Source organism: Pezoporus flaviventris, unplaced genomic scaffold (assembly GCF_033815535.1).
Source record: "Pezoporus flaviventris isolate CSIRO_AGI_PZ_B2104156 unplaced genomic scaffold, CSIRO_AGI_Pfla_v1 ptg000045l, whole genome shotgun sequence".
In the NCBI taxonomy this organism is placed as follows: Eukaryota; Metazoa; Chordata; class Aves; order Psittaciformes; family Psittacidae; genus Pezoporus; species Pezoporus flaviventris.
Window position 1 is genome coordinate 8,369,417 of NW_026892593.1, and position 21,126 is coordinate 8,390,542.

Genomic DNA, 21,126 nt, shown 5'->3' on the forward strand with positions numbered 1-21,126 from the left:
AAATCTCAATCCAAACTTCAAAATACGAACTACAGAATAGATAATCTTTTCCCTCCTCCTGATCGCAGGAATACACAACCTGAAAGCATCTAAGAGTCTACAGGTATTTCAAAATCTTAAAAATGCTTTAACTTAACATTTTAAAATTATTTCACTCTAAATCTGAAAATTCTTTGCTATACTGATGGATATCACTGTCAGCATTTCCAGGTTATTAGTCTGAATATAGGAAACATGGAATTAAAGCACTGAATGCTGCAGCAAGGTGAGGCAGGGGAAAGCAGGGGCTACTTGTCAACCAATTCGCACTCAAACGGAGCTCAGATTTTTGTATAGACTAATCACTCAGATGTAGAACTTCATTCATGGCAGGGAAAGGATGCAAATTTATATTCACTGAGTTACAATCAGCAGTAACATAAATTGTACTTGCAACAAGTACAACTTAGGTTACTGCTGACTGTAACTCAATTAATATAAATTGTATATTGTATACATAAATTGTATATATAAATTGTACTTGCAACAAGTACAACTTCTAAGTTTAGAGCAAAAAGCTATTTGCTAGAATAAGAGCCAAACTGCTCTCTCATACTTTGGTATGTCTATCACAAGATTATCTGGTCTCCCCTTTCAATCTGTCCTATTCCCTGACTTTGACTATATCTTCCAACAAGTTTTACTGACTAACAATCAACTCCATTCAGCTGGTTTGTAGTTTTGTAACCTTCAAAGTGTTTGGGGTCTCGTGTTTTGGGGTCTGGTTTGTTTTTTTGCATAGCTGCATCTGTGAAATACATTAAATGAAGGATTAAAAAAACAGCCACCACATATTACAGGGGAAGCTGAATGAAGCTGATTGTTAGTAAAAGTTATCAATGTCAAATAGGCAGAATATAAATCAGTGTCAGAAGATGCAAAGTTCACGTAAACACATCCAGGAAAGTCGGCACTCAAAACCTGTTGTAAAAACATGTTTTAGTTAACTTGGTTTACACCTACGTAAGTACTCAAAACCTTCTGAGAAGGAATTACATCAAGACATCTTTGAAGTGAAGAACATTTATCACTCTGTGTGAGTGTTTTCACACCATCTCCATGAAACCTTCAGAACGAAAAAAAAAAACAACTTCTTAACTACAGCATAAAGCTAATTCTTTTTATGGCATCCAACACAGTCCTCCTTCCAGCTTGAAATGTTCTGTTCAGCTTTATACACAAATATTTTAATAATATAGACTGCTTTGACTTCTGATCACAGGCTATGAGGGTTTGCCATCTACACATACATCAAGTCCTAGAGTTCATCAGTACACACTTTCCCAAATCGTAAGTTGCAAAAATGGTGCACGCAACTTGGAGCCAAGTAAATATTTGCTAGCAGCCTCTCATCTCTGAATACCACTCTTTTCTCTTCCACAGACCTTTCTGGATCTCTATACTGGATAGAATTGAGGCCATTTTTAATTCTGTAACACCTGGAAACCAAGCGAGCAACAATCACCAAAGGAACAAAAGGCTATGTAATAAAAAACCACCAGAAGATCTATGAGAAGCAGCAGAGCACCCTGAACTGCTACTTGCAACTGGGAAGAGAAAAAAATCCAAATGGGGAGCGTCTGAGCAGAAATGGAAAGACAACGTGTCTTCAGAAACTGATTAATTGTTTTGAGCCTTTCTCAAATTCACACATGCTTATGCTACTACACACAGAAGACAAATTCCATCAAGAACTCTACTTCATTTTCACACTGGCAGCAAATGACGTACTTAGGAAAAAGTATTTTTAGATGCTTTGGACACTGTATTTCATAGAGAAAATGGTATTAAATACTGAAAGACTGGGAAAATTATAAATTCATAATTATTTGTTCGGCCTTCAAATGTGGATATATGATACAGCTCAGCAAACTTAAGAGCTCATGGCCACAAATGGGTAAAGTCCAATTTCCCACTCCCCTCTGCCACCATTCCTGGCACATAGGCCTGCCCCATTTCTGCTATTGGCTGATGCTCCTCTGACTGCACAGAAAATTGACATAATGGCTCAGCAGAAAACCACTCCCTTTGCTGCTAGATTAGTGAGCAGAACTTGTTTACAGATTTGTCAGAGAGGAAACAGAACATGGAGATCACAGACAGCAGGCAGTGAGGAACAGCAGAACCCACCCCTCATAAGGTGCAACAAACCCCTTGGCCTGCTGAGCTACACTGCCCATACCACATTCACCATCCACCCTGAGCATGAACAAGGCTGAAATTTTAAGGGTTAAAACAAAAAATCCTCTGGCCACACATAACACTGCCTTAACACACACATGAGACAGGACCAGTTTCCTAGCAATCCTTAATAGTATGCAAGGCCAGGTTGGACAGGGCTTTGAGCAACCTGGCCTAGTGGAAGGTGTCCCTGCCCATGGCAAAGGCATGGAACTAGGTGATCTTTAAGGTCCCTTCCAACCCAAACCATTATGTGATTCTATGACTCCATGAAAATTTCCTCACCCAAAAGTCTGAACTTTTAAATCTAACATTCAACTTCCACAATTTACCTTTGTAAAGGTAACACTCTAGTGTATTTAACTGCAACATGGATCAGACCACCATTTCTTCCCTGTCCTTTATTACAGTGAGTGGGTGATGCTGTGCAGTGCTTCTTCCCAATCCTATTTTGACATCAACATATGCCCAACTTAAGAATATTTGTGTTCAATTACTTCAGCATAAAGCCAAAGTTTGCCTGAGGAATACAAACACAAAATGGAAAAATAGTTTTTAGAATTTGTATTTCTCAGCAAAGCTTGAATAGAATTTCATAGAATGAGGAGGAGGCACATTTCTACCCCAGGGCTTTTCTGCTCTGCTGAATTTCAAAGATATCTCTGAAGTAGGCATTTAAAGCTGCTCAGAAGTTGCAAAGATTTCAATGGCAAAAGGAATTACTTGCTGGAATACTGAGATTGCTATCAGCAATGCCCAATGAAGTACTTTCATCTTATTCTTCTTTTCCATTAGCTGCAGAAAGGAGCAGTCATTTCTCTGCTGCATACATCAAAATACTTTAAAGCAATATGTGCTGCTTCTTCCAAAAACAGTAATGCTGCTTTGACACTTGGCTATCGGACAGGGAAGAGCAGCTGCCTTCCATGCCTTCCTAGGACAGTTAATCAAGTTGCCTCACAGATGAACAGAATTTGGTGAAAATATAAGCAAACAATCCAAAAGGCTAAATAAAGATCCTAACACTGCAAGACACACATCCAAACTAGCTCTGTTTTAAGCCAGATTTAGCAGTAGCAATGAAGTGCTCAATGGAAGCTAACTTCTTTCACCCTTCAGGTATTTACTATTGAGACATGCCCTCCCAAAACCTTCAGAAAGTCCTCACCAGCAATCACAATAAAGGTGTGCATATAACATACATATACATGGAACTGCTGGAATCTAATTTCAGCCAAGACAGTAACCATTCTGAAGCGCATGGCATCTTGCAACTCGGAACATGCAGAGGCTGATTTAGACAAGCACAGCTACCAAAACACAGAGAAACAAAATAAAAAGCTTTTTCCACTGCATGATTCAGAAACATAAAAAGAATTTAGAAGAATGGAAACCTGTGCTCATTCTGTTCATGCATGCCCACACTCAGCAATAACATAACTACCTCTGAACAATTTCTAACCATCTTCTAGGCCTTACATATCACAAATACTCCTGCTGTTACTGCATATAGCAACATAATAAGCAGATCTCTTAAGGAAACTCAGTAATGTACTTCTTTGGTGCTACAATATCCCTGTCACTCACAGCACAGGACCTATTACTAAGGATTGAGATTCAAAACTGTTCAAATCTTATGCAAGTAAGCTGATGCTGTTATTCCTAGATGATACGTACCTGTAATCTAAAGTGATAGTAGACAGCCTGAACTCTGGTAACTGCTGATTCCTTCCAAGCGTGAGTTTTTATGAGAAGAAAACTCAGAAAGTAGCTGAAAGTTTATGTTGCACTTTGTCCATGAAATCATTTGATCTGAAATTTCATGTCAGCAGAGGCCACAAAACTTCTCTCTCCTTCTGTTGTTTCAACTAGAGCTGTGCTTCTCAACTTTGAGGTCACAGCCCTCAAAATTATTAGGAAGGATACTTCAGAAGTTAAAAACAAAATATTAATGACGCTAAATTGTTCTTTTCCCACAGTTTTCCAGCTGACAGCTGGTAGCAGTAAGCAACAAACATCTGTAACTGCAGACAGTAAAGTCAGTTTTCACTTCCTCACTTTAGGAGGACTCGGTCACCAAAATGTAACAGAGCTGAGAAGCACTTGGTGAACGTAACCACAGAGGAAAAGAACCTCAGTGCAGAGGAGTCTGAACAGGGACGTATCTAGATTGTCCAACAGAACAGGACAACAGGAACGTTCTGTGACACACGAGAAGACACAGCAGTATCAAACAGCTGCAGGGGTGCTACTTATTCTGCAGCAAGAGACCAGCCTGTCAGCAGCTACAAAACATCACTAAGTCTTTGCCTTGGTCCTATCAACTATCTACTGCTGCAGCACCATGAGATGTTCTGCTCTGCTCATTACTCTCCAATAAGTGGATAGGTAAGAGATAACCTCCAAACAGTGCTCTTCACTTTCTTCCCGTAGTCCATATGGCCAGACACATGACTAGCACTTTCTAGCATTCTCACTGCAGTTCAGACCAAAGCTACTGACATATATTAGAAATGTCTGATGACTCAGCTCTGCTACAGCTCTTCAGGCCAAGTCTTTAAATAGCCAACACAGAAATCCCAGTTCAAACCACAGAAGCATCCCCCCTGGATCTTCCAACGAGTTTTAAAGTTCATCACTACAAACAACTGAAAAACAGCTTAGAACAGGAGCAGACAAGACACCACTCACCAACCAGTAAACAAATAAAATCTGCAGTCAGAGAGAGTACAAGTGTTCTTGGCGCACTGCCACTTACAGTAGCAAAAAAGGAAAAACCTTGAGGAGCCTTTCAGATCCTAAGAAACCCCCAAATTTGTACCAGCCAGATAGTTAAGTAAAAGAATTTCCTATTTCGAGTTTAACAAAGTATGTGTTCTAAATTTATTTTACATTCTTTTTGATAAATATGATTTTTTATAATAATTTGATGACTTAATGAAAACCCTATTGCAAAACAGTTCAAAAGGATGAAAACAACTTCCTGATAGAGTTAAAACACACACAGGGAATTCTGAACAGACAGGAAATGCAGAGTCACTCTGCAAACAAGGAGAATGAGCAAGATCAGCTGCTGACAGGTTGCAAAGCTAATAGCTCGTGCTGAAAACAAACATACCTTCAAGGTGTCTCTGTACAATGCCCAGGAAACAAACCAAACAGCAGGGGCAGGACTGAGAACTGACAACTATCTTGTTCTATTTATAGGCTTAAAATCTTGACTATTAAACATCAGAATAGTCAAGCCTAAAATACGTCAAATAATCCTATTTTATGTTGTCTCAGCCCTCCGGGAAGTTGAACAGTCACAACCACCTTGAGAAGCGCTATTCAGAAAGTGTCACTTAGAGGCATACAAACACAGGATGTAATAAAAGTTGTTCCAAGGATACAGGTTGACTTCTACCATGTTTACCTCATTACTATAACTCTCTCACACATCAAAGCCACACAGGAAGATCCCAACGTGCCTCCTCCGATACCCATTCCAACAACTGCAGTTATCATTAAGTCTTCAATGGGATGTTCTAAGATAAGCAGGGATTTATAAAGTAATGAATAAAAATATTAAGCTCATTCTTCTGCAACAGTCTGAAAATATAAAGTCTGCAAACAGTCTCTGGAGCCTGGTCATCTGAGTTACTAGATGAAATATATATATATACAATTACAGATTAACTGTTTTATGTACTTTATAAAAGTATCTCAAAAAGCAGCAACCTACTGTTCCTTCCACAGTTCTAAATCTCTACTCTCCAAACAAGTTAACATCCAAAATAAAGAAGATCCTAAGCTGAAAGCAAGGATAGAAAATTGGCAGAAGGGGAAGGTGTAACAGAGCCTAAAATTATAGGTCTGAATACGAGGACAAGAATCTGAAAGAGAAACCAATGCAGGACACATTTGTGTAGGTCCATGTGTCTAGATCTTTAAATACACTTTAGAGTGAAGAAGTGCCAAGGACTGTGAAGCAAAATCAGTATGTGGAGCAAATCAGTGTAGTGGGTTGTGCATCCAGCACTCTTACCTCACTCTTTCCCATCTCCTTAACTAAAGCATTATTTGTGCTGGTTTTGACTAGGATAGAGTTAAGTTTCCTCATACTAACCGGTATGGAATTGGCTTATGGATTTGTGCTGGAAACGCTGTTGATAGCACAGGGATGTTTTAGCTAATGCCGAGTAGTGCCTACACTGGGCCAAGGCCTTTCCTGCTCCTCACACCACCCTACCAGCGAGCAGGCTGGGGGTGCACAAGGAGTTGGGAGGGGACACAGCTGGGACAGCTGACCCCAACTGATCTCACAGGTATTCCACACCATATGATGTCAAGCTCAACATGTAAAGCTGGGGAAGGAGGAGAGAGGGAATGGTGGGAGTGATGGTGCTTGTCTTCCCAAGTAACCGCTATATGTGATGGAGCCCTGCTGTCTTGGAGATGGCTCATGGAAAGTGGTGAATGAATTCCGTTTTGCTTTGCGCATGCACCTTTTGCTTTACCTGTTAAACTGCCTTTATCTCAACCTACGGATTTTCTCACTGCTGCTCTTCCAATTCTCTCCCCCGTCCCACCGGGAGGGAAGCGGGAGGTGAGCAAATGGCTGTGTGGGGCTGAGTTCCCAGCTGGGGTTAAACCACAACAGCCCTTTTTGGCACCCAACATGGGGCTCAAAGGGTTTGACTGGAATGTGCTAGATCAAATTTATAACTGTTATTGCTGTATAGCTCTTAATCAGCAGCCTTCTGTGCTTGCCATGGGGCTTGCCTGCCTTACTGTACATTAGAGTCTAGTGCTGTCAGCACCTGCTTTTTGCTTTTGCTCTCCTGTGGTGCTTACTATCTGACTCTGCTGTGCCAGGGAACATTCTGATAACAGCAATGACTGTGCACCTGGGCTGGCAGATGGCCAGGGCATTGCTGCTGTACTGCGCAGGCTGGAGCTCCAATGTGAGCTTGAAGTTCAAGGGACAGTATGCGACCTCTAGATATGTCCACGTGGAGCAGGACATCCCAATACATCTGTGGTCATGGATAAGCCCATGCCAGAGCAGGTACCTCTTGACCTGTCTATGGCCATGGTTATGTCTGTGCTGCAGTAGGTATACCTCTGAAGGGAACGTGGCCCCAGGATAAGTTCATGCTGAAAAGGTACACCTCAAAGCACCTGTGGCTGTGGTTAAGTTCATGGTGCAGCAGGTACACTTTGAAGCATTACTGGCTGTGCATGAGGTCATGCTGGAACACCTCAAAGTGCGTGGCCATGGATAAACCCATGACAAAACAGCTACACCCCTGGAGGAACTGCAGCCATGAGTAAGGCCATGTGAGAGCAGGTTCACTTCTGAAGGGGCTGTGGCTGTGGGCTATGCTGCAATGAACAGGTATATATCTCTGATGGCACTGTGGCCCATGGACAAGACCACACTGCCATAGGTGCACCTCAAGCAACTGTGCCTGTGGATAAGTCTATGCCACAGCAGGTATGCCCCAGGAGAGACTGTGGCTCATAGACCAGGTTCCACTTGGGGCAGGTAAAGCCTTAAGGGACTGGAGACGGTGGGTAAGTCCAAGCCCAAGCAGAGCCAAGAGGAGGAGTTCACTGTAATGTTAAACCCCATGGTTTGTTCCAAAGAAACTAGGGGTGGAGACTGTAATGGAAATACCTTTCAATTGTTGTAACCAGGATGAGATGTAGGAATTACTGTAACAGGAAGCACCTGAACCAATGGAGTACAAGCCTCACAAGAAGCAGTGGAAATGGAGCAAGTGACCCAATCTGAGCTGGCTTTGGTACTCAATAACCCAACACATCACCTCTCCTGTCCTGAGTGACCATTATAAGAGGCAGAGCCAAAGTCATAGACTAAATGAACTCAATGGATGTTTTTTTTGAACCCAATGGACCATCCCATTGGGCTGGAGTAATGTCCTATGTTCAACTGTAGGAGTTATTTTTCTCCTTCCTAGTAGTGGTGCAATGCTGTGTTTTCAACTTTATTCTGAGAACAATGCTGATAACACACTAATGTATGTTTTTTCCAAACAGTGCTTACTCTAACTCAAGGACTTTTCAATCTCTCATGCTTTGCCAGTGAGGAGGGGCACAGGAAGCTAGCAGGGAGCAGAGACAAGACACCTGGCCCAAACTAACCAAAGTATTCCATACCACAGCACCTCATGTCCAGTATAGAAACAGGGGGGAGTTAACCTGGAAGGCCCAGATCACCACTGCGTTTGGGCTGGGTATCAGTCAGCAGGTGGTGAGCAATTATACTATGCACCACTTGTGTTTATTAGGGTGGGTTTTTTTCCCCCCTTCCCTTTTTAGTTTTATATTCTCTCCCCTTGTTATTTCTCTTATTGTTACTGGTAGTAGTAGTTTTGTATTAGTTATTGGACCGTTCCTATCTCAACCTGTGGGATTTACATTCTTTCAATTCTCCCCATCCTGCTCCAGGGGAAGGAGGAAGGAGGGGAGTAAGTGGCTGTGTGGTGCTTAGTTGCCAGCTGGGATTAAAGCACAACAGCACTGCATACAATTCCTTTGATATTTCCCCTAAAGACACACAAACACAAAATACAGTGGATGGGAAAAAGCATGCAGTGTGTGACTCAGACATAGGTCTCCTCTTGACTACGCCAATTTTATAACTAATTCTGTGCACAGCTATAGGCATTTTAAAAGATTCATAAGAATGTGCCATTAAAACAAATGTCCTTTCTTCCAGAAGGATAAAAAAAGCTTTAGAAACCGATTTGTACTTAGAGATGCTCATATCAGCATGATAAAGACGTGCATTCTCCCTTCTTCCCTGCATTTCAGCATTCCATAAACTACAGCATTTAATCTTGCAGAAATACACACTAAGAATTTCTCCTACTGCATTTTTAGAAATTGCTGTGCTCCAATATAAATAATGAGAAAAATGGCTTTTTTTTTAAGAGAAAACACAAATGGGACTGGTTACAAATAAGCTTATGAATCTTTTTTGGTTGGCTGGTGTTTTTTTTTGCAGGATCTCCAGTAGCCCTCAGCCATGTCACACTGGTGTGAATTTTGTATTAATCTTTCCTTTTCTAAAAGGTAACTTTTCCATCATGCAGTTTTTGAAAAGCAAATTTAATTCACATTTCCTGAATTTTTAACAATATGCATGTGCCAAGAAGCTGTTTACCAGGAGCTCTTCTTCCTTCCACAGAACAGATTGAGAGAAAAAGAGGCAATTATGTGGCCTCAGTCTACAGAGAATACATCTGCAAGCACAACAGAATGACAAAAAACCTTTTCATTCTAGATGGGTAAGAAAATCCATCAGGGTCTCTCAAAGAGCCACATTTCCTTTAGCAGACTCAGGAACTGCAAAAATACCCTTTTTAAGAACTGCCCTTCTCCAACGTGGGCAAATTTTATCATTGCTTTCAACAGAACAGTAACCAAGTTCAGACTCATGAACACCTTATATACCTGCGCTTCCACATATAAGCAAACTCTTCCCCACTCAGCTCAAAGCACCAAAATCAGGCTTATGCATCAACTCTCCCTCCAATGGCATCAGTCCCTCAGTACTGAGCTCTTCTGTAACTAAACACTTTTTCTCCTGGACAGCTAGTTTAACCGTGTGAAGTCACAGAGGCCATTACCTCCACCCCCTCAATGAAAGTAAGTCACAAACAGAAGAAAAAAAACAAGAGACAAAACTCAGCACACTAACAATATTCTCAGTGTAGGAAGAAAAAGGATTAAGCAGATGGTCAGAGTAACATTTTACAAGATACAGATCTAATGCCTAGAGGAAAGAAATACACTGTCTTTAGAGACCAACACTGTAGTCTCATAACACACACACACACAAAGCTAACTACAAAACCAAAAACCCAAAGAAAAATAGACTAGTTCCAAAGTTTTGATCCTAAACCCACACAGTGAACTCTGTACTCAGAATAAAGGGGCTTGTATCTTATCTTCTGTTCCACAGGAAGAAGATACCCTTAGATGCAGGGTTAATAATATCCGACCAGATCAGAGGCATTGACCACTGATACATACAAGAAGTTGCATATTAAAGCACTTCTGCCTTTGCTTTCCTGCCTTCAGCTTCCAGCATGTAAAGCTAGATCAACAGAATGAATCAGGAAATGTTATATGAACTTCACAGCAAACAAGCACATCCAGTCAGATTTTGGAGGCCCACAGAAGACCCACAGAGCTTCTGTTTTGAACAGAATACAAATCTGGTGGAGAGTACCCATCTGCTGTAAACAGCAGGTCTCCTGACATACTCCCTTCTCTCCCTGAAACAGGAGTCAACTTTGCAGGATACTGGCAAACCAAACATAGCCTCTATAAAACACTTCCTGCCAACACCTTAAAGAAACCCTAAAACATGACACTTGACTGCTAACATACCAGGTCTATGAAACAGGGATAAGGCACCTAACACACTTGTGGTACTGCTCTTTTTGAGAAAAACCTCAACTAGCCCAGAACAGCAGAAGTGTTCTAATGCAGCCCCCTTGCACATGCTCTTTTATATTAACTTTCAAATAAAGCCCCACTTGAGCCCCAATATCCCCATTAGGCATCATTTATTAGATCTGTGCAACAAGACTAGCTGTCATTGCAGCTTCCCCCTCATCTGCTGAATGACAACAGAAACAGGACACAGGGAGGAAAAGGCTGGTATGCAAACAAAACGTGAAGAATGTCACTGCTGAGGCAGTTAAGTGTTGCCTTATATCTCAATTACCAACTTCCTGTCACCCTTGACAAAGACAAGCCACATCTGTTCTTTTCACAGGAAGCCACCAACTTACTCATTCCTCCAGGTCTAAGCGGGTACCTTGAGATCTGATGAACACAGGTTTTAAGCTGTCGTAGTTGCTAATTACAAGGTTAAATGCCCCTGACCCCATATGAACATTGAGGATAATGTTTTGGTTTGGGTGTTTAAGTTTTTTGTTTGTAAATTAAAACCTGCAGCAGATAACTGAAAAATATACCGGGAATTTGCTACTGACTTCAATACCAAAACAAAAAAAAGAAAAAAAACAAACCCCCCAAAAAAAACAAAACACCACATTCGGTCTACTTAAATAGCAACATCTACAGGAAAAAAAAAAACAAACCAACCTGACGCAGCATGACCTAGATAAGTGAAGAGTGAGGTAGATGAAACATTTGTTTAGATGTCATGCCAGGGGTTGTGACCTACAGCACAAAGTCCAGCTGTAAACAGTTGCTACTGGAGTAACCCAGACACTGATACCTTCCACAGGTGCTGTTCAACAGTACTTGTTCTATCATAAGAGGGTCTACTAAATGTTCCCATCCTTCAACCACCTCTAGCTGTGTGATGGACTCCCTCCACTCTTGCTTGTACTGGGGAGGGAGCCCAGAACCAGACACAGTAATCCAGATGCAGCCTCAGCAATGCTGTGCAGAAGAAAACGAAGACCTCCCTCAACCTGCTGGCAACGCTTTCCCTAGTGTAGCCCAGGATACCATTAGCTTGACATAAAGGTACACTGCTGACACATGGTCAGTTTCTTGTCTGTCAGAGCCCCAGGGCCCTTCTCACCAAAGCTGCTTTACAATTGATCAGTCCCACTATGGACCAGCACTTGGGGTTATTGTTCCCCAGATGCAGGACTATTCTCAGAGGTATCCAGTGACAGGACAGGTAGTAAAGGGTACAAACTGAAAGAAAAGAAATTCATTTTAAACATAAAGTAATTTTATTTACAGTTATTTTAACTGTAAGAGTGGTCAAATACTGATACTGATTGTCCAGAGAGACTGTGGAGCCTCCAGCCTTTGGAGATGTCTGATAGTCCTGGGCAACCTGACTGTAGCTGACCCAAATTTGAGCAGCACCATTTGCCCTTCCAACCTCAACTATTGTACAATTCTAAGGTTCAGTGGATGTACAGGCAAGGCAAGAACATCACCTTAATTTCATTCCATCACAGTAAATAACATTGAATGAATTAGCCAAAATTAAGACTGCCTTTATGCACAATCTTTTAGTATTTGTCAAAGCTCCCAAATTATAACTCCTTATTCAGTTTTGTCCATTTGTTAGGCACAAAAAGTGACACAGATTCATTTTTCTTCTCAAAATATATAAAATTATAACCTTCAAGTGCTGAGAAGATGTAGGTTTCACCAATACACTCTTAGAATTACTAGTCTTTACTCCTGCTGTGTAAACAATGTTGTGGCAATAGTTATATTTTTCACCTCCATTACCTAACAAAGTTGACAAAAAAAAATTAACATTTGCAGTTAAGCTTTCATTTACAATCCTCATACCAACTAATCAAGGTAAATGCCATTTAAATTAAATGAAAAACACAGCACTGAAACTCAGTATCCAATCCAATTATAAATATTTTAAAGCAGTGGAATGAAATACCACCACATAGTTTTAACCTACCTTTCTGCAATAATTTGATCTCTCCATTTTCTTTCTTGATTTCATTCATTATTTTGTGCTTCTTCTTCTCTTTTTGCTTCTTTTCCCTTTCTTTAATTTTGTCTTTGATTTGAGCTGAAATACAAATAATTTACAATTAAATAGGAACAGAAAATTAATGGTTATATGCACGTTCCATATTACTCTTATGCAAGCTCTATTAAAAGGACAAAAGGTGAGTTAAATCCCAGTATTTGTAACATGAAAAGCTAATATTTATCTGTTGCATAATCCAACATAAGATTTTTTTAACTCAGGCAAGGTCTGTTACTATTATGCATGCAACAACTCAGCATATTAACTGTATACAGTTAATTTCTGCAGCTAATTTTTGCTTACTCCTACTACCCTCAGCTCTTCTTCTGCATCTGTAGTTAGCTTATTTTATTGAGATTCAAATTAAATGCATTAGATAAGAAATGGGGAAAAGAGTATGCTTTGTATTTTCCTGGGTGCAATTATACGCTATCATACACTGTCACAACCTCAAATAACTATCTAAATAACTAACCAAATAACTATATAAAAAGCTTAAGGCTTTTGCAAGTAGCTTGGAATGAAGACTTCATCTGTCTGCTGCAAAATCTTTTACATTATGATTACAGGCTACACTAATGCATTCATAGCAGCAAGATGTAATTAACACACACATGAAGTGCGTTGTATTTGCACAGCAGATACAATGCACTGGTGCTTCCCTTGCTTGCCTATAATCAACAACAGTCTACCAGAGCAGCCTCGTTATTTATTTACTTTCTTGCCAAGTCACTCCAGGTTTTTCAATTGTTGTCACACAAAAGGAGAGCCTTTAGGCAGACTTTCCACATGAATACTAGACCCAGAGGAATTCATAATTTCGAAGAGTAATCTTCTCAAGGCCAGTTTAATTCACTTTTGAGGACAGGCATTTAGGGAAGACAGATTTTTATTAGGCTTAGATGCACTGCAGCCAGCAGTTCATGCCCAGCTTCCTGGGCTGAAGCCAAGTACCTGCTCTAAGAGTTTACTGGGCTTTTTAACTTTGCTGAGAAACAGGAACTGTGATTTCAAGCTTCTACAAAATGTTATGCTTCAGAATGCTTTCTCAGTAATACAGCTGAGAGACTATCCTGATGTTTTATTTATGGTACTTGCATTATAAACCCCATGTGGAAGCAGAGAAATCCAATTTCATTTTCTCAAGAATACACATAAAATAGAAGAAGTGGGTATATTCACTACTTAAAAAAATCAGAAATATTCCTCAGAACCAAATTAAAGCAAGCTTTCAATTCTAGAAGACATTACCATGTTCCATAACCAAGCTATTTATGAAGCATGTTAATAGTTAAACAAAAGGTTCAAAGGGTTGACAGCAACCCACATAAATGAATGCACAACAATGACTCCACAATATTTGTATCTTTCATTTTAGGAGTCCTCTAGTAAGGCAAGAGGACATGAACCCCAGCAGTTGTCAGTATGACCAGCATATTTTGGGAAGAGCCTAAGAAAGAAAATAAAAGCCAAGAGATGCAATTAAGAAGGTAATTAAGGTATGTTTGTTGTCTATCCACAAATCAGGATAAACAATGGGGAGAGAACAGAAACCATGCTGGCACAAAAATAAAAAGGAATGAGGTAGCTGTGCTTAAAACTTTCTGGAAGTCTCAGTTCTAAGCAACTGGAACAGTCGTGTCCAAGAACAGCCTTCTAACAGTTCAATGACAAGGGATGACAAAGCAGATTCATTTTACAGCAGGCCATGGAATCCAAACAAGTTTTCCTAAGCAAAACAAACACATGCTGTCTAGGAATAAGTTAAGCAGATGTGAATCTTCCTCTCTAACCTGCTTCTTCCCCAAAAGAAATCCCCAAATTGTAAATTCCTTGCAACTTAAGAATATGAAGTAGGAAATAAATTATCTAATAGGAGCTTAAGTAACACTTTGAAAGCCGACACTCACTCAGCAAGGGGGCAGTAACATCAGGCTTGATTTGTAACCGGCACTGAACGTTTAACTCTGCCAGGATTATAATTATCATGGAAAGACCTAGACCTTATCTCAACATTTGCATACTGTTAAGAGGCACACTTGACTCCTGCTATCACTTACAAATCAAATAAAGATTGAAGAGCATACACAAATGCTAAGTCTTGTTGAAAGAGGAAGAAAGACAGACTGAAAGAATCTTTTATTGCAGGCTCCTGAATAGCCTCGCAGGCCAATGAATCTTCCAGGTTTGCCAGAAGCAACACACAAGGAGGGACAGAGAACAAGGTGAAACCTTTTAAAAGAGCTTCTAGTTTATTTTCGCTTCTAAAAAGCAATTAGCAGAGTCAACGGTGAAATGCTCCAGATGAAAGAAAGTATGGAAATGTCCCATAACTTTCTCCAGCAATAGCCACAAGCAAATCATACCTGAAGCGATTGCAAATACCATGTAAATGAAGCTGAGGAAGATTTGAAATAAATTAAACTTAACTATTTCCCTTTTAGAAAATCACAGTACTGTAACAAAACCAGAGTACAGCCTGAGGCAAGTAAAGAACCTGAGGAAAGCTGAGAATCCCAACTTAATTGAACAAGTTCTCAGGTTTCCTCCCTCAAAGCCCACAGAATAGATAAGCAATAGTTGGTAGAGTCCTCCTTAAAAAAAAAAAAAAAAACAAACAAACTAAACAAATACCAAAATAGGAAAAACCCCAATATAATAATCTATGTCAATATGAGAGTCATTACATCGATTAACACTTGGTCTTAGGTCTCAGTTCAATTGTCTTCAGCTTCTGAGTAAAAAAGTAAGTACTTTCTAGCCTGGCTGGCAGAACTGAAACACAATTCTCAAACCAAATTCTGCAGATTATTCTCCTCTGCAACAAATACTGCATTTCACAGCCCTCAATGGGATGCAGAGAGAAAAAAAAAAAAAAAAAATCAACCAAATTATTTTAAGATTCAGTTTACCACAAAAATCTATTGCAACTTAACTATGCTGGCTCTGCAAAGTCAGTACACTTAGAAGCATCCAATAGCCGTCATAGTTAATAAATGTGATTAAAATATGCCCATGGCACAGACATCCAACAAGGAAGGGCAAGTACAATTCTGCAAGTACAGTCTCCCCACTAACTGCTGCCACCATATCCCGCTGCCCAACAAACCTGATACAGTTCAACACAGGCTAGAGCATTTTGGGACTTCCCAAAATGCCACCAACCAGTATCTCTCCAAGTGTCTTCAATAATATAAGGTATCAATTCCCTCCAGCTATACATAATTACAGTCCAAATCTCATTTTCTCAACCAAGAAACAAAAAAATCCTTCACAAAAACCTTGTTTTAAAACAAATTCCTCCAACATTAAGTAACTTACATGCTGCAGAATAAATAACCAGTAAGTGAGGCTGGCAAAGGAAAACTTGTTCTGTTGAACAAGTTAAGACTACCTAGAATGCTCTTGCACAGCTTTTTTAAGGTCTACCAGTAGCAGGTACTGCTGATCCTAAACCTTAGGTCTTCCTTACATACCCACAGAATATTTCAAAATTAGCTTTCACCAATGCTATTTCTAGCAAATTCAAAAGAAAGTCTTGAGCTGCTGAGGGAACAGGATGAGATGAGTCCCCAGGAAATAAGGCAACTCAAACAGTCAGTGATCTGGACAAGGGAATTTCAAGTACCAACAGCTATTACCTCTGTATCTCATAGCATTGCAATTGCTGCTGGAACGGCTTCAACTTTTGCAGAGATAAAAAAAAATGAAAGTTCAGAAAAGCAATTAATGAATTTAAGTTTCATATGCTGATGGGAAGCTCATTTGAGTTCAAAGGTAAAGGGGCAGTTTGACTCAAACAGGGAAGAAAGGTTTTGTAAGAGGTCTTCATTCTTAAAAGAACATATACAGATGTACCAGTGACTAGAAGCTGATGTCCAACATCCCTAGTCCATAAATTATTACATTACAGGGGTTTTGGTAAACAAAAGCACAAGTCAGTCACAGAAGCATCTTAAATAGTTGTGGTCCATTACTGGAACTTTCTCCACAAGGGTGCAGGCATTTTGTTTTGTGTTTGTTTGGTGGTGGCTTTTGGTTGGGTTAGGTCAGTTGGGGGGGGATGGTGTTAAAGTCCTAGTCTAAATAAGATGTTAATTAAAAAAATTAGGCACAGCCCATGTTGCGGGAAATCACAAAAAGATTTATCATAATCCTTTCAAAATTAATCAATAATATACAATATTATGACATAAAGCCACCTCAGCATATTTGCATTTCAATAGCCATTTTTCCATTTTAGTAGATACTAAAAAATAGCATTCCAGCAATAGAACTTTAAGTTTTAAGCTGTTTGCTCTCTCCCTTTGAAGAAAGGTAAGGGAGAACCTGTGGTCTGGCAAGGGATAATCAAAAGATTAGTCAGATACTGAACATGACAATTTGTCTAACATTTCATGTCTGCTGTTTTTTAACTATTGGGCCAAAACAGACAATTTCCTGTTATATCTGCTCTACTTTGAAACGGGAGAGAATACCAAGTCCTAATGGTTGGTATCATGGTTCTTCTGACAGGAGAAAGTCAATCATGTGACATGAATCACATCTGAAGTAACTGAAAAGCACACTTAATAGCCATATAAGACACCAGCAAAAAAATGTAACAAAATAAAGGCTCTCTGGGAAAATATCAGTTCCTCTACTACAGATTTAAATCAATGCCTTCTCTTATACCAGCATGTAACTCATACCAAAATCCTTACACCTAGAGTCACCCAAAACCCTAAGCAGGGCACTACTGCCTCTACTGGGTCAGCACACACCTGGATGGCTGGTATCTGTTTCTACTCACTATATGGTACTAAGACAACTGACAGCTATTTCTCCATAGCCACTCCTGCAACAGCTTCCCTGTGATATTCAACACCCAAAGATGACAGCAGTCCTGAAAACTTCTTATTGTTCATCTGATGAATTTTAGGAACTAGCTCCAAACAGCAACTGATTCAGATGTCTCCCCATTTTCCATTCTATTGTTTTGGGTTTGGTTTCTTGGGGGGTTGGGGTTTAGGGTTTTTTTAACATCTATGTTAGGGACAGTTGTGACTAAAACTGTTATTATCACATAAGACACTTTTCCTACACGTGTATAAACATTACTGTAGCAAAGTAACCCTAAGTCTTATCACATCATTGCTCACTGTAATATGTGTTCTCCCTGCACACACACAGACTTCCTATTCCTTTACATACCTCTAAATACCCTACAGCTAAACGCCAAAAGCTTGAAGTAATCTGTATCCCAGGGTAGAGATGGAAGAAGTATCTTTTCATGAAGTTCCCTTCCCCCATCAAAATGCACTTTCCCTTTCTTATGCTTTGGACAGAGAAGCACATTGCTCAGGAACTAGTCACACACTAAACAGTTTGCAAATAGTCCCTACTAGGGTTAAAGAAAAAATAAAATTCCAAGCACAGCAGGAATCAGCAATGGAAGCTCCGCTAACAGCTGGGCTCACTGGCTCACTTTCAAGCTATAGTGCCCCAATTTAAAAAGCCTCTATTTTCAGTTATTTTTTACTCGTGGCAGGTTGACCCTGGCTGGAGGCGAGGTGCCCACCCAAGCTGCTCTATCACTTCCCTCCTCAGCTGGACAGGAGAGAGAAAATACAACAAAAGGTTCATGGGTCAAAATAAGGGCAGGGAGAGATCACTCACCAGTTACTGTCATGGGCAAAAATAAGACTCAACTTGGCGGAAAATTAATTTATCACCAATCAAATCAGAGTAGGATAATGAGAAATAAAACAAAATCTTAAAGGACACCTTTCCCCCACCCTTTCTTTCTTCCTGAGCTCAACTTTACTCCCACATTCTCTACTCCCACCCACCCAGCAGCACAGGGAGATGAGGAACAGGGCTCATGATCACACATCTCTGCCACTCCTTCCTCCTCAAGGGAGGATTCCTCACACTTTTCCCCTGCTCCAGCATGGGTCCCTTCCACAGGGTGCAGTCCTTCAGGAACAGACTGTGCCAGCCTGGGGTCCCACGGGATCACAAGTCCTGCAGCAAACCTGCTCCATCCTGGGCTCCTCTCTTGACAGGGTCACAGCTCCTGCCAGAAGCCTGCTCCTGCGAGGGCCTTCCACAGGATCACAGCCTCCTTCAGGCATCCCCCTGCTCCAGAGTGGGGTCCTCCCTGGGCTGCAGGTGGAGTCTGATCCACCATGGACCTCCATGGGCTGCAGGGGCACAGCTGCCTCACCATGGGCTGCACCACAGGCCGCAGGGGAACCTCTGCTTCAGTGCCTGGAGCACCTCCTGCCCTCCTTATGCACTGAGCTGGGGGTCTGCAGGGCTGTTTCTCTCACATATTCTCACTCCTCTCTCTGGATGCAGCTGCTGCTATGCAACAATTTTCCCCCTCCTTCTTAAACATTATCCCTGAAACACTACTGCAACCACTGACACGGTCAGTTTTGGCCAGCAGCAGGTCTGCCTTGGAGCCATCTGGCATTGGCTCCATCAGACACTGGGGAAGCTTCTAGCAGCTTCTCACAGAAGCTGAGCCCATACCCCCCTGCTACCAAAACCTTGCCACACAAACCCAACCCAACTCTACTAAATAAGCTATTGCCATGTGTATACCTTTTAAAATACAGAGTTCTGTAGGAGTAAGTATCCTTGACTGAAGGCAATACAACACCCAAGAACTGAAGAGATTTCTAGATGTCTAATTCAAGTTCACAACACAATTGTCAAAGTCACAGAATCATAGAATCGTTAGGGTTGGAAAGGAACCCCCTTGCAATGGGCAGGGAGACCTCACACTAAACCATCTCACCCAAGGCTCTGTCCAACCCAGTCTTGAACACTGCCAGGGATGGAGCATTCACAACCTCCCTGGGCAACCTATTCCAGTGCCTCACCAACCTAACAGGAAAGAATTTCCTCCTTATATCCAATCTAAACTTCCCCTGTTTAAGTTTTACCCCATTACCCCTTGTCCTATCACTACAGTCCCTAATGAAGAGTCCCTCCCCAGCATCCCTATAGGCCCCCTTCAGATACTGGAAGGCTGCTATGAGGTCTCCACGCAGCCTTCTCTTCTCCAGGCTCAACAGCCCCAACTTTCTCAGCCTATCTTCATACGGGAGGTACTCCAGTCCCCTGATCATCCTCGTGGCCCTCCTCTGGACTTGTTCCAAGAGTTCCATGTCCTTTTTGTGTTGAGGACACCACAACTGCACACAATACTCCAGGTGAGGTCTCACGAGAGCAGAGTGAAGGGGCAGGATCACCTCCTTCGACCTGCTGGTCACGCTCCTTTTGATGCAGCCCAGGATACGCTTGGCTTTCTGGGCTCCGAGCACACACCCAGGACACCAGCTCATGTTCATTTTCTCATCAACCAGTCTTTCTCCACAGGGCTGCTCTGAATCTCGTCTTTGCCCAACCTGTAGCTGTGCCTGGGATTGCTCCGACCCAGGTGTAGGACCTTGCACTTGGCATGGTTAAACTTCATGAGGTTGGCATCAGCCCACCTCACAAGCGTGTCGAGTTCCCTCTGGGTGGCATTCCTTCCCTCCAGCGTATCAACCGAACCACACAGCTTGGTGTCATCGGCAAACTTGCTGAGGGCGCACTCAGTCCCACTGAAGTCCATATTCTTTGGTTCTAATGTCATAGAAATAGTATAGCCATGAATGAAATGCAGCAACAGCAGTGTATTAAAAGTAGTGTTATATACAGACAGGAAGAAATCCATTATGAAGAAGTGTTCTACCTCACCTTCCTGACTGGCATCTGAAGAATGTCTTCACTTTACAGTGAATCTCCTCAAATCCAAGCACACTGACTTTTTCTCGATGTTAGGTCAAGTGTGTAAGTTAAAGAAATGGAACACATACCATATTTATAAAGGCAAACAGCCGTTTCTAACTAAAGACCATAGTAAAAGTCTTCTGTTTCCTAACTAGGTAGGTACCTCATCATAATGATTACAGTGATTTCCTAAGTATTAAGTAAAGGCACACAAATTCAAAGACCACACCATTCAGACTTTAGAAATGTAACCAGGTCTGTCGCTATTGCAAGCTTTCTTACAGATCAAAATGTAAATAGAGTGCACAGAGAACGAGTCAAGTGGGAAATGCTCTGTAGTGGATTAAGTGCAAGGTGGTCACTGTTACATTGTGAAATTCACACCTTGAAGCCCATGCAAAAACTGGTGTAACCGTTTCAGCACTAAGGCAACAACCTTGCCTGATGCCAAAAGCCGCAGCTGCTTTGCATCAGCTTTCCAGATGGTAACTCACATTAGTAGTCAGTCATAGATTATGTTCAAAGTATTCTGCCTCTCTCTCCTCCCTTTGATTTAAGGGCTGTCACTGCACATCAGTCAAAATATTTACAAACTACTGCTAACGGACACCATCAATATGGTTAACATC

General features: G+C 41.1%; 1 protein-coding gene across 2 annotated transcripts in view; it reads right to left on the bottom strand.

The window, feature by feature from the left end:
* Nucleotides 1–21,126, bottom strand: part of RSBN1L (round spermatid basic protein 1 like) — a 53,384-nt gene that overhangs the window by 25,386 nt on the left and 6,872 nt on the right. For both annotated transcript variants that reach the window (XM_061467335.1, XM_061467336.1), the window contains exon 2: nucleotides 12,656–12,769. In XM_061467335.1, the coding sequence (XP_061323319.1) occupies nucleotides 12,656–12,769 (114 nt within the window). The remainder of the gene's footprint in view (nucleotides 1–12,655; nucleotides 12,770–21,126) is intronic.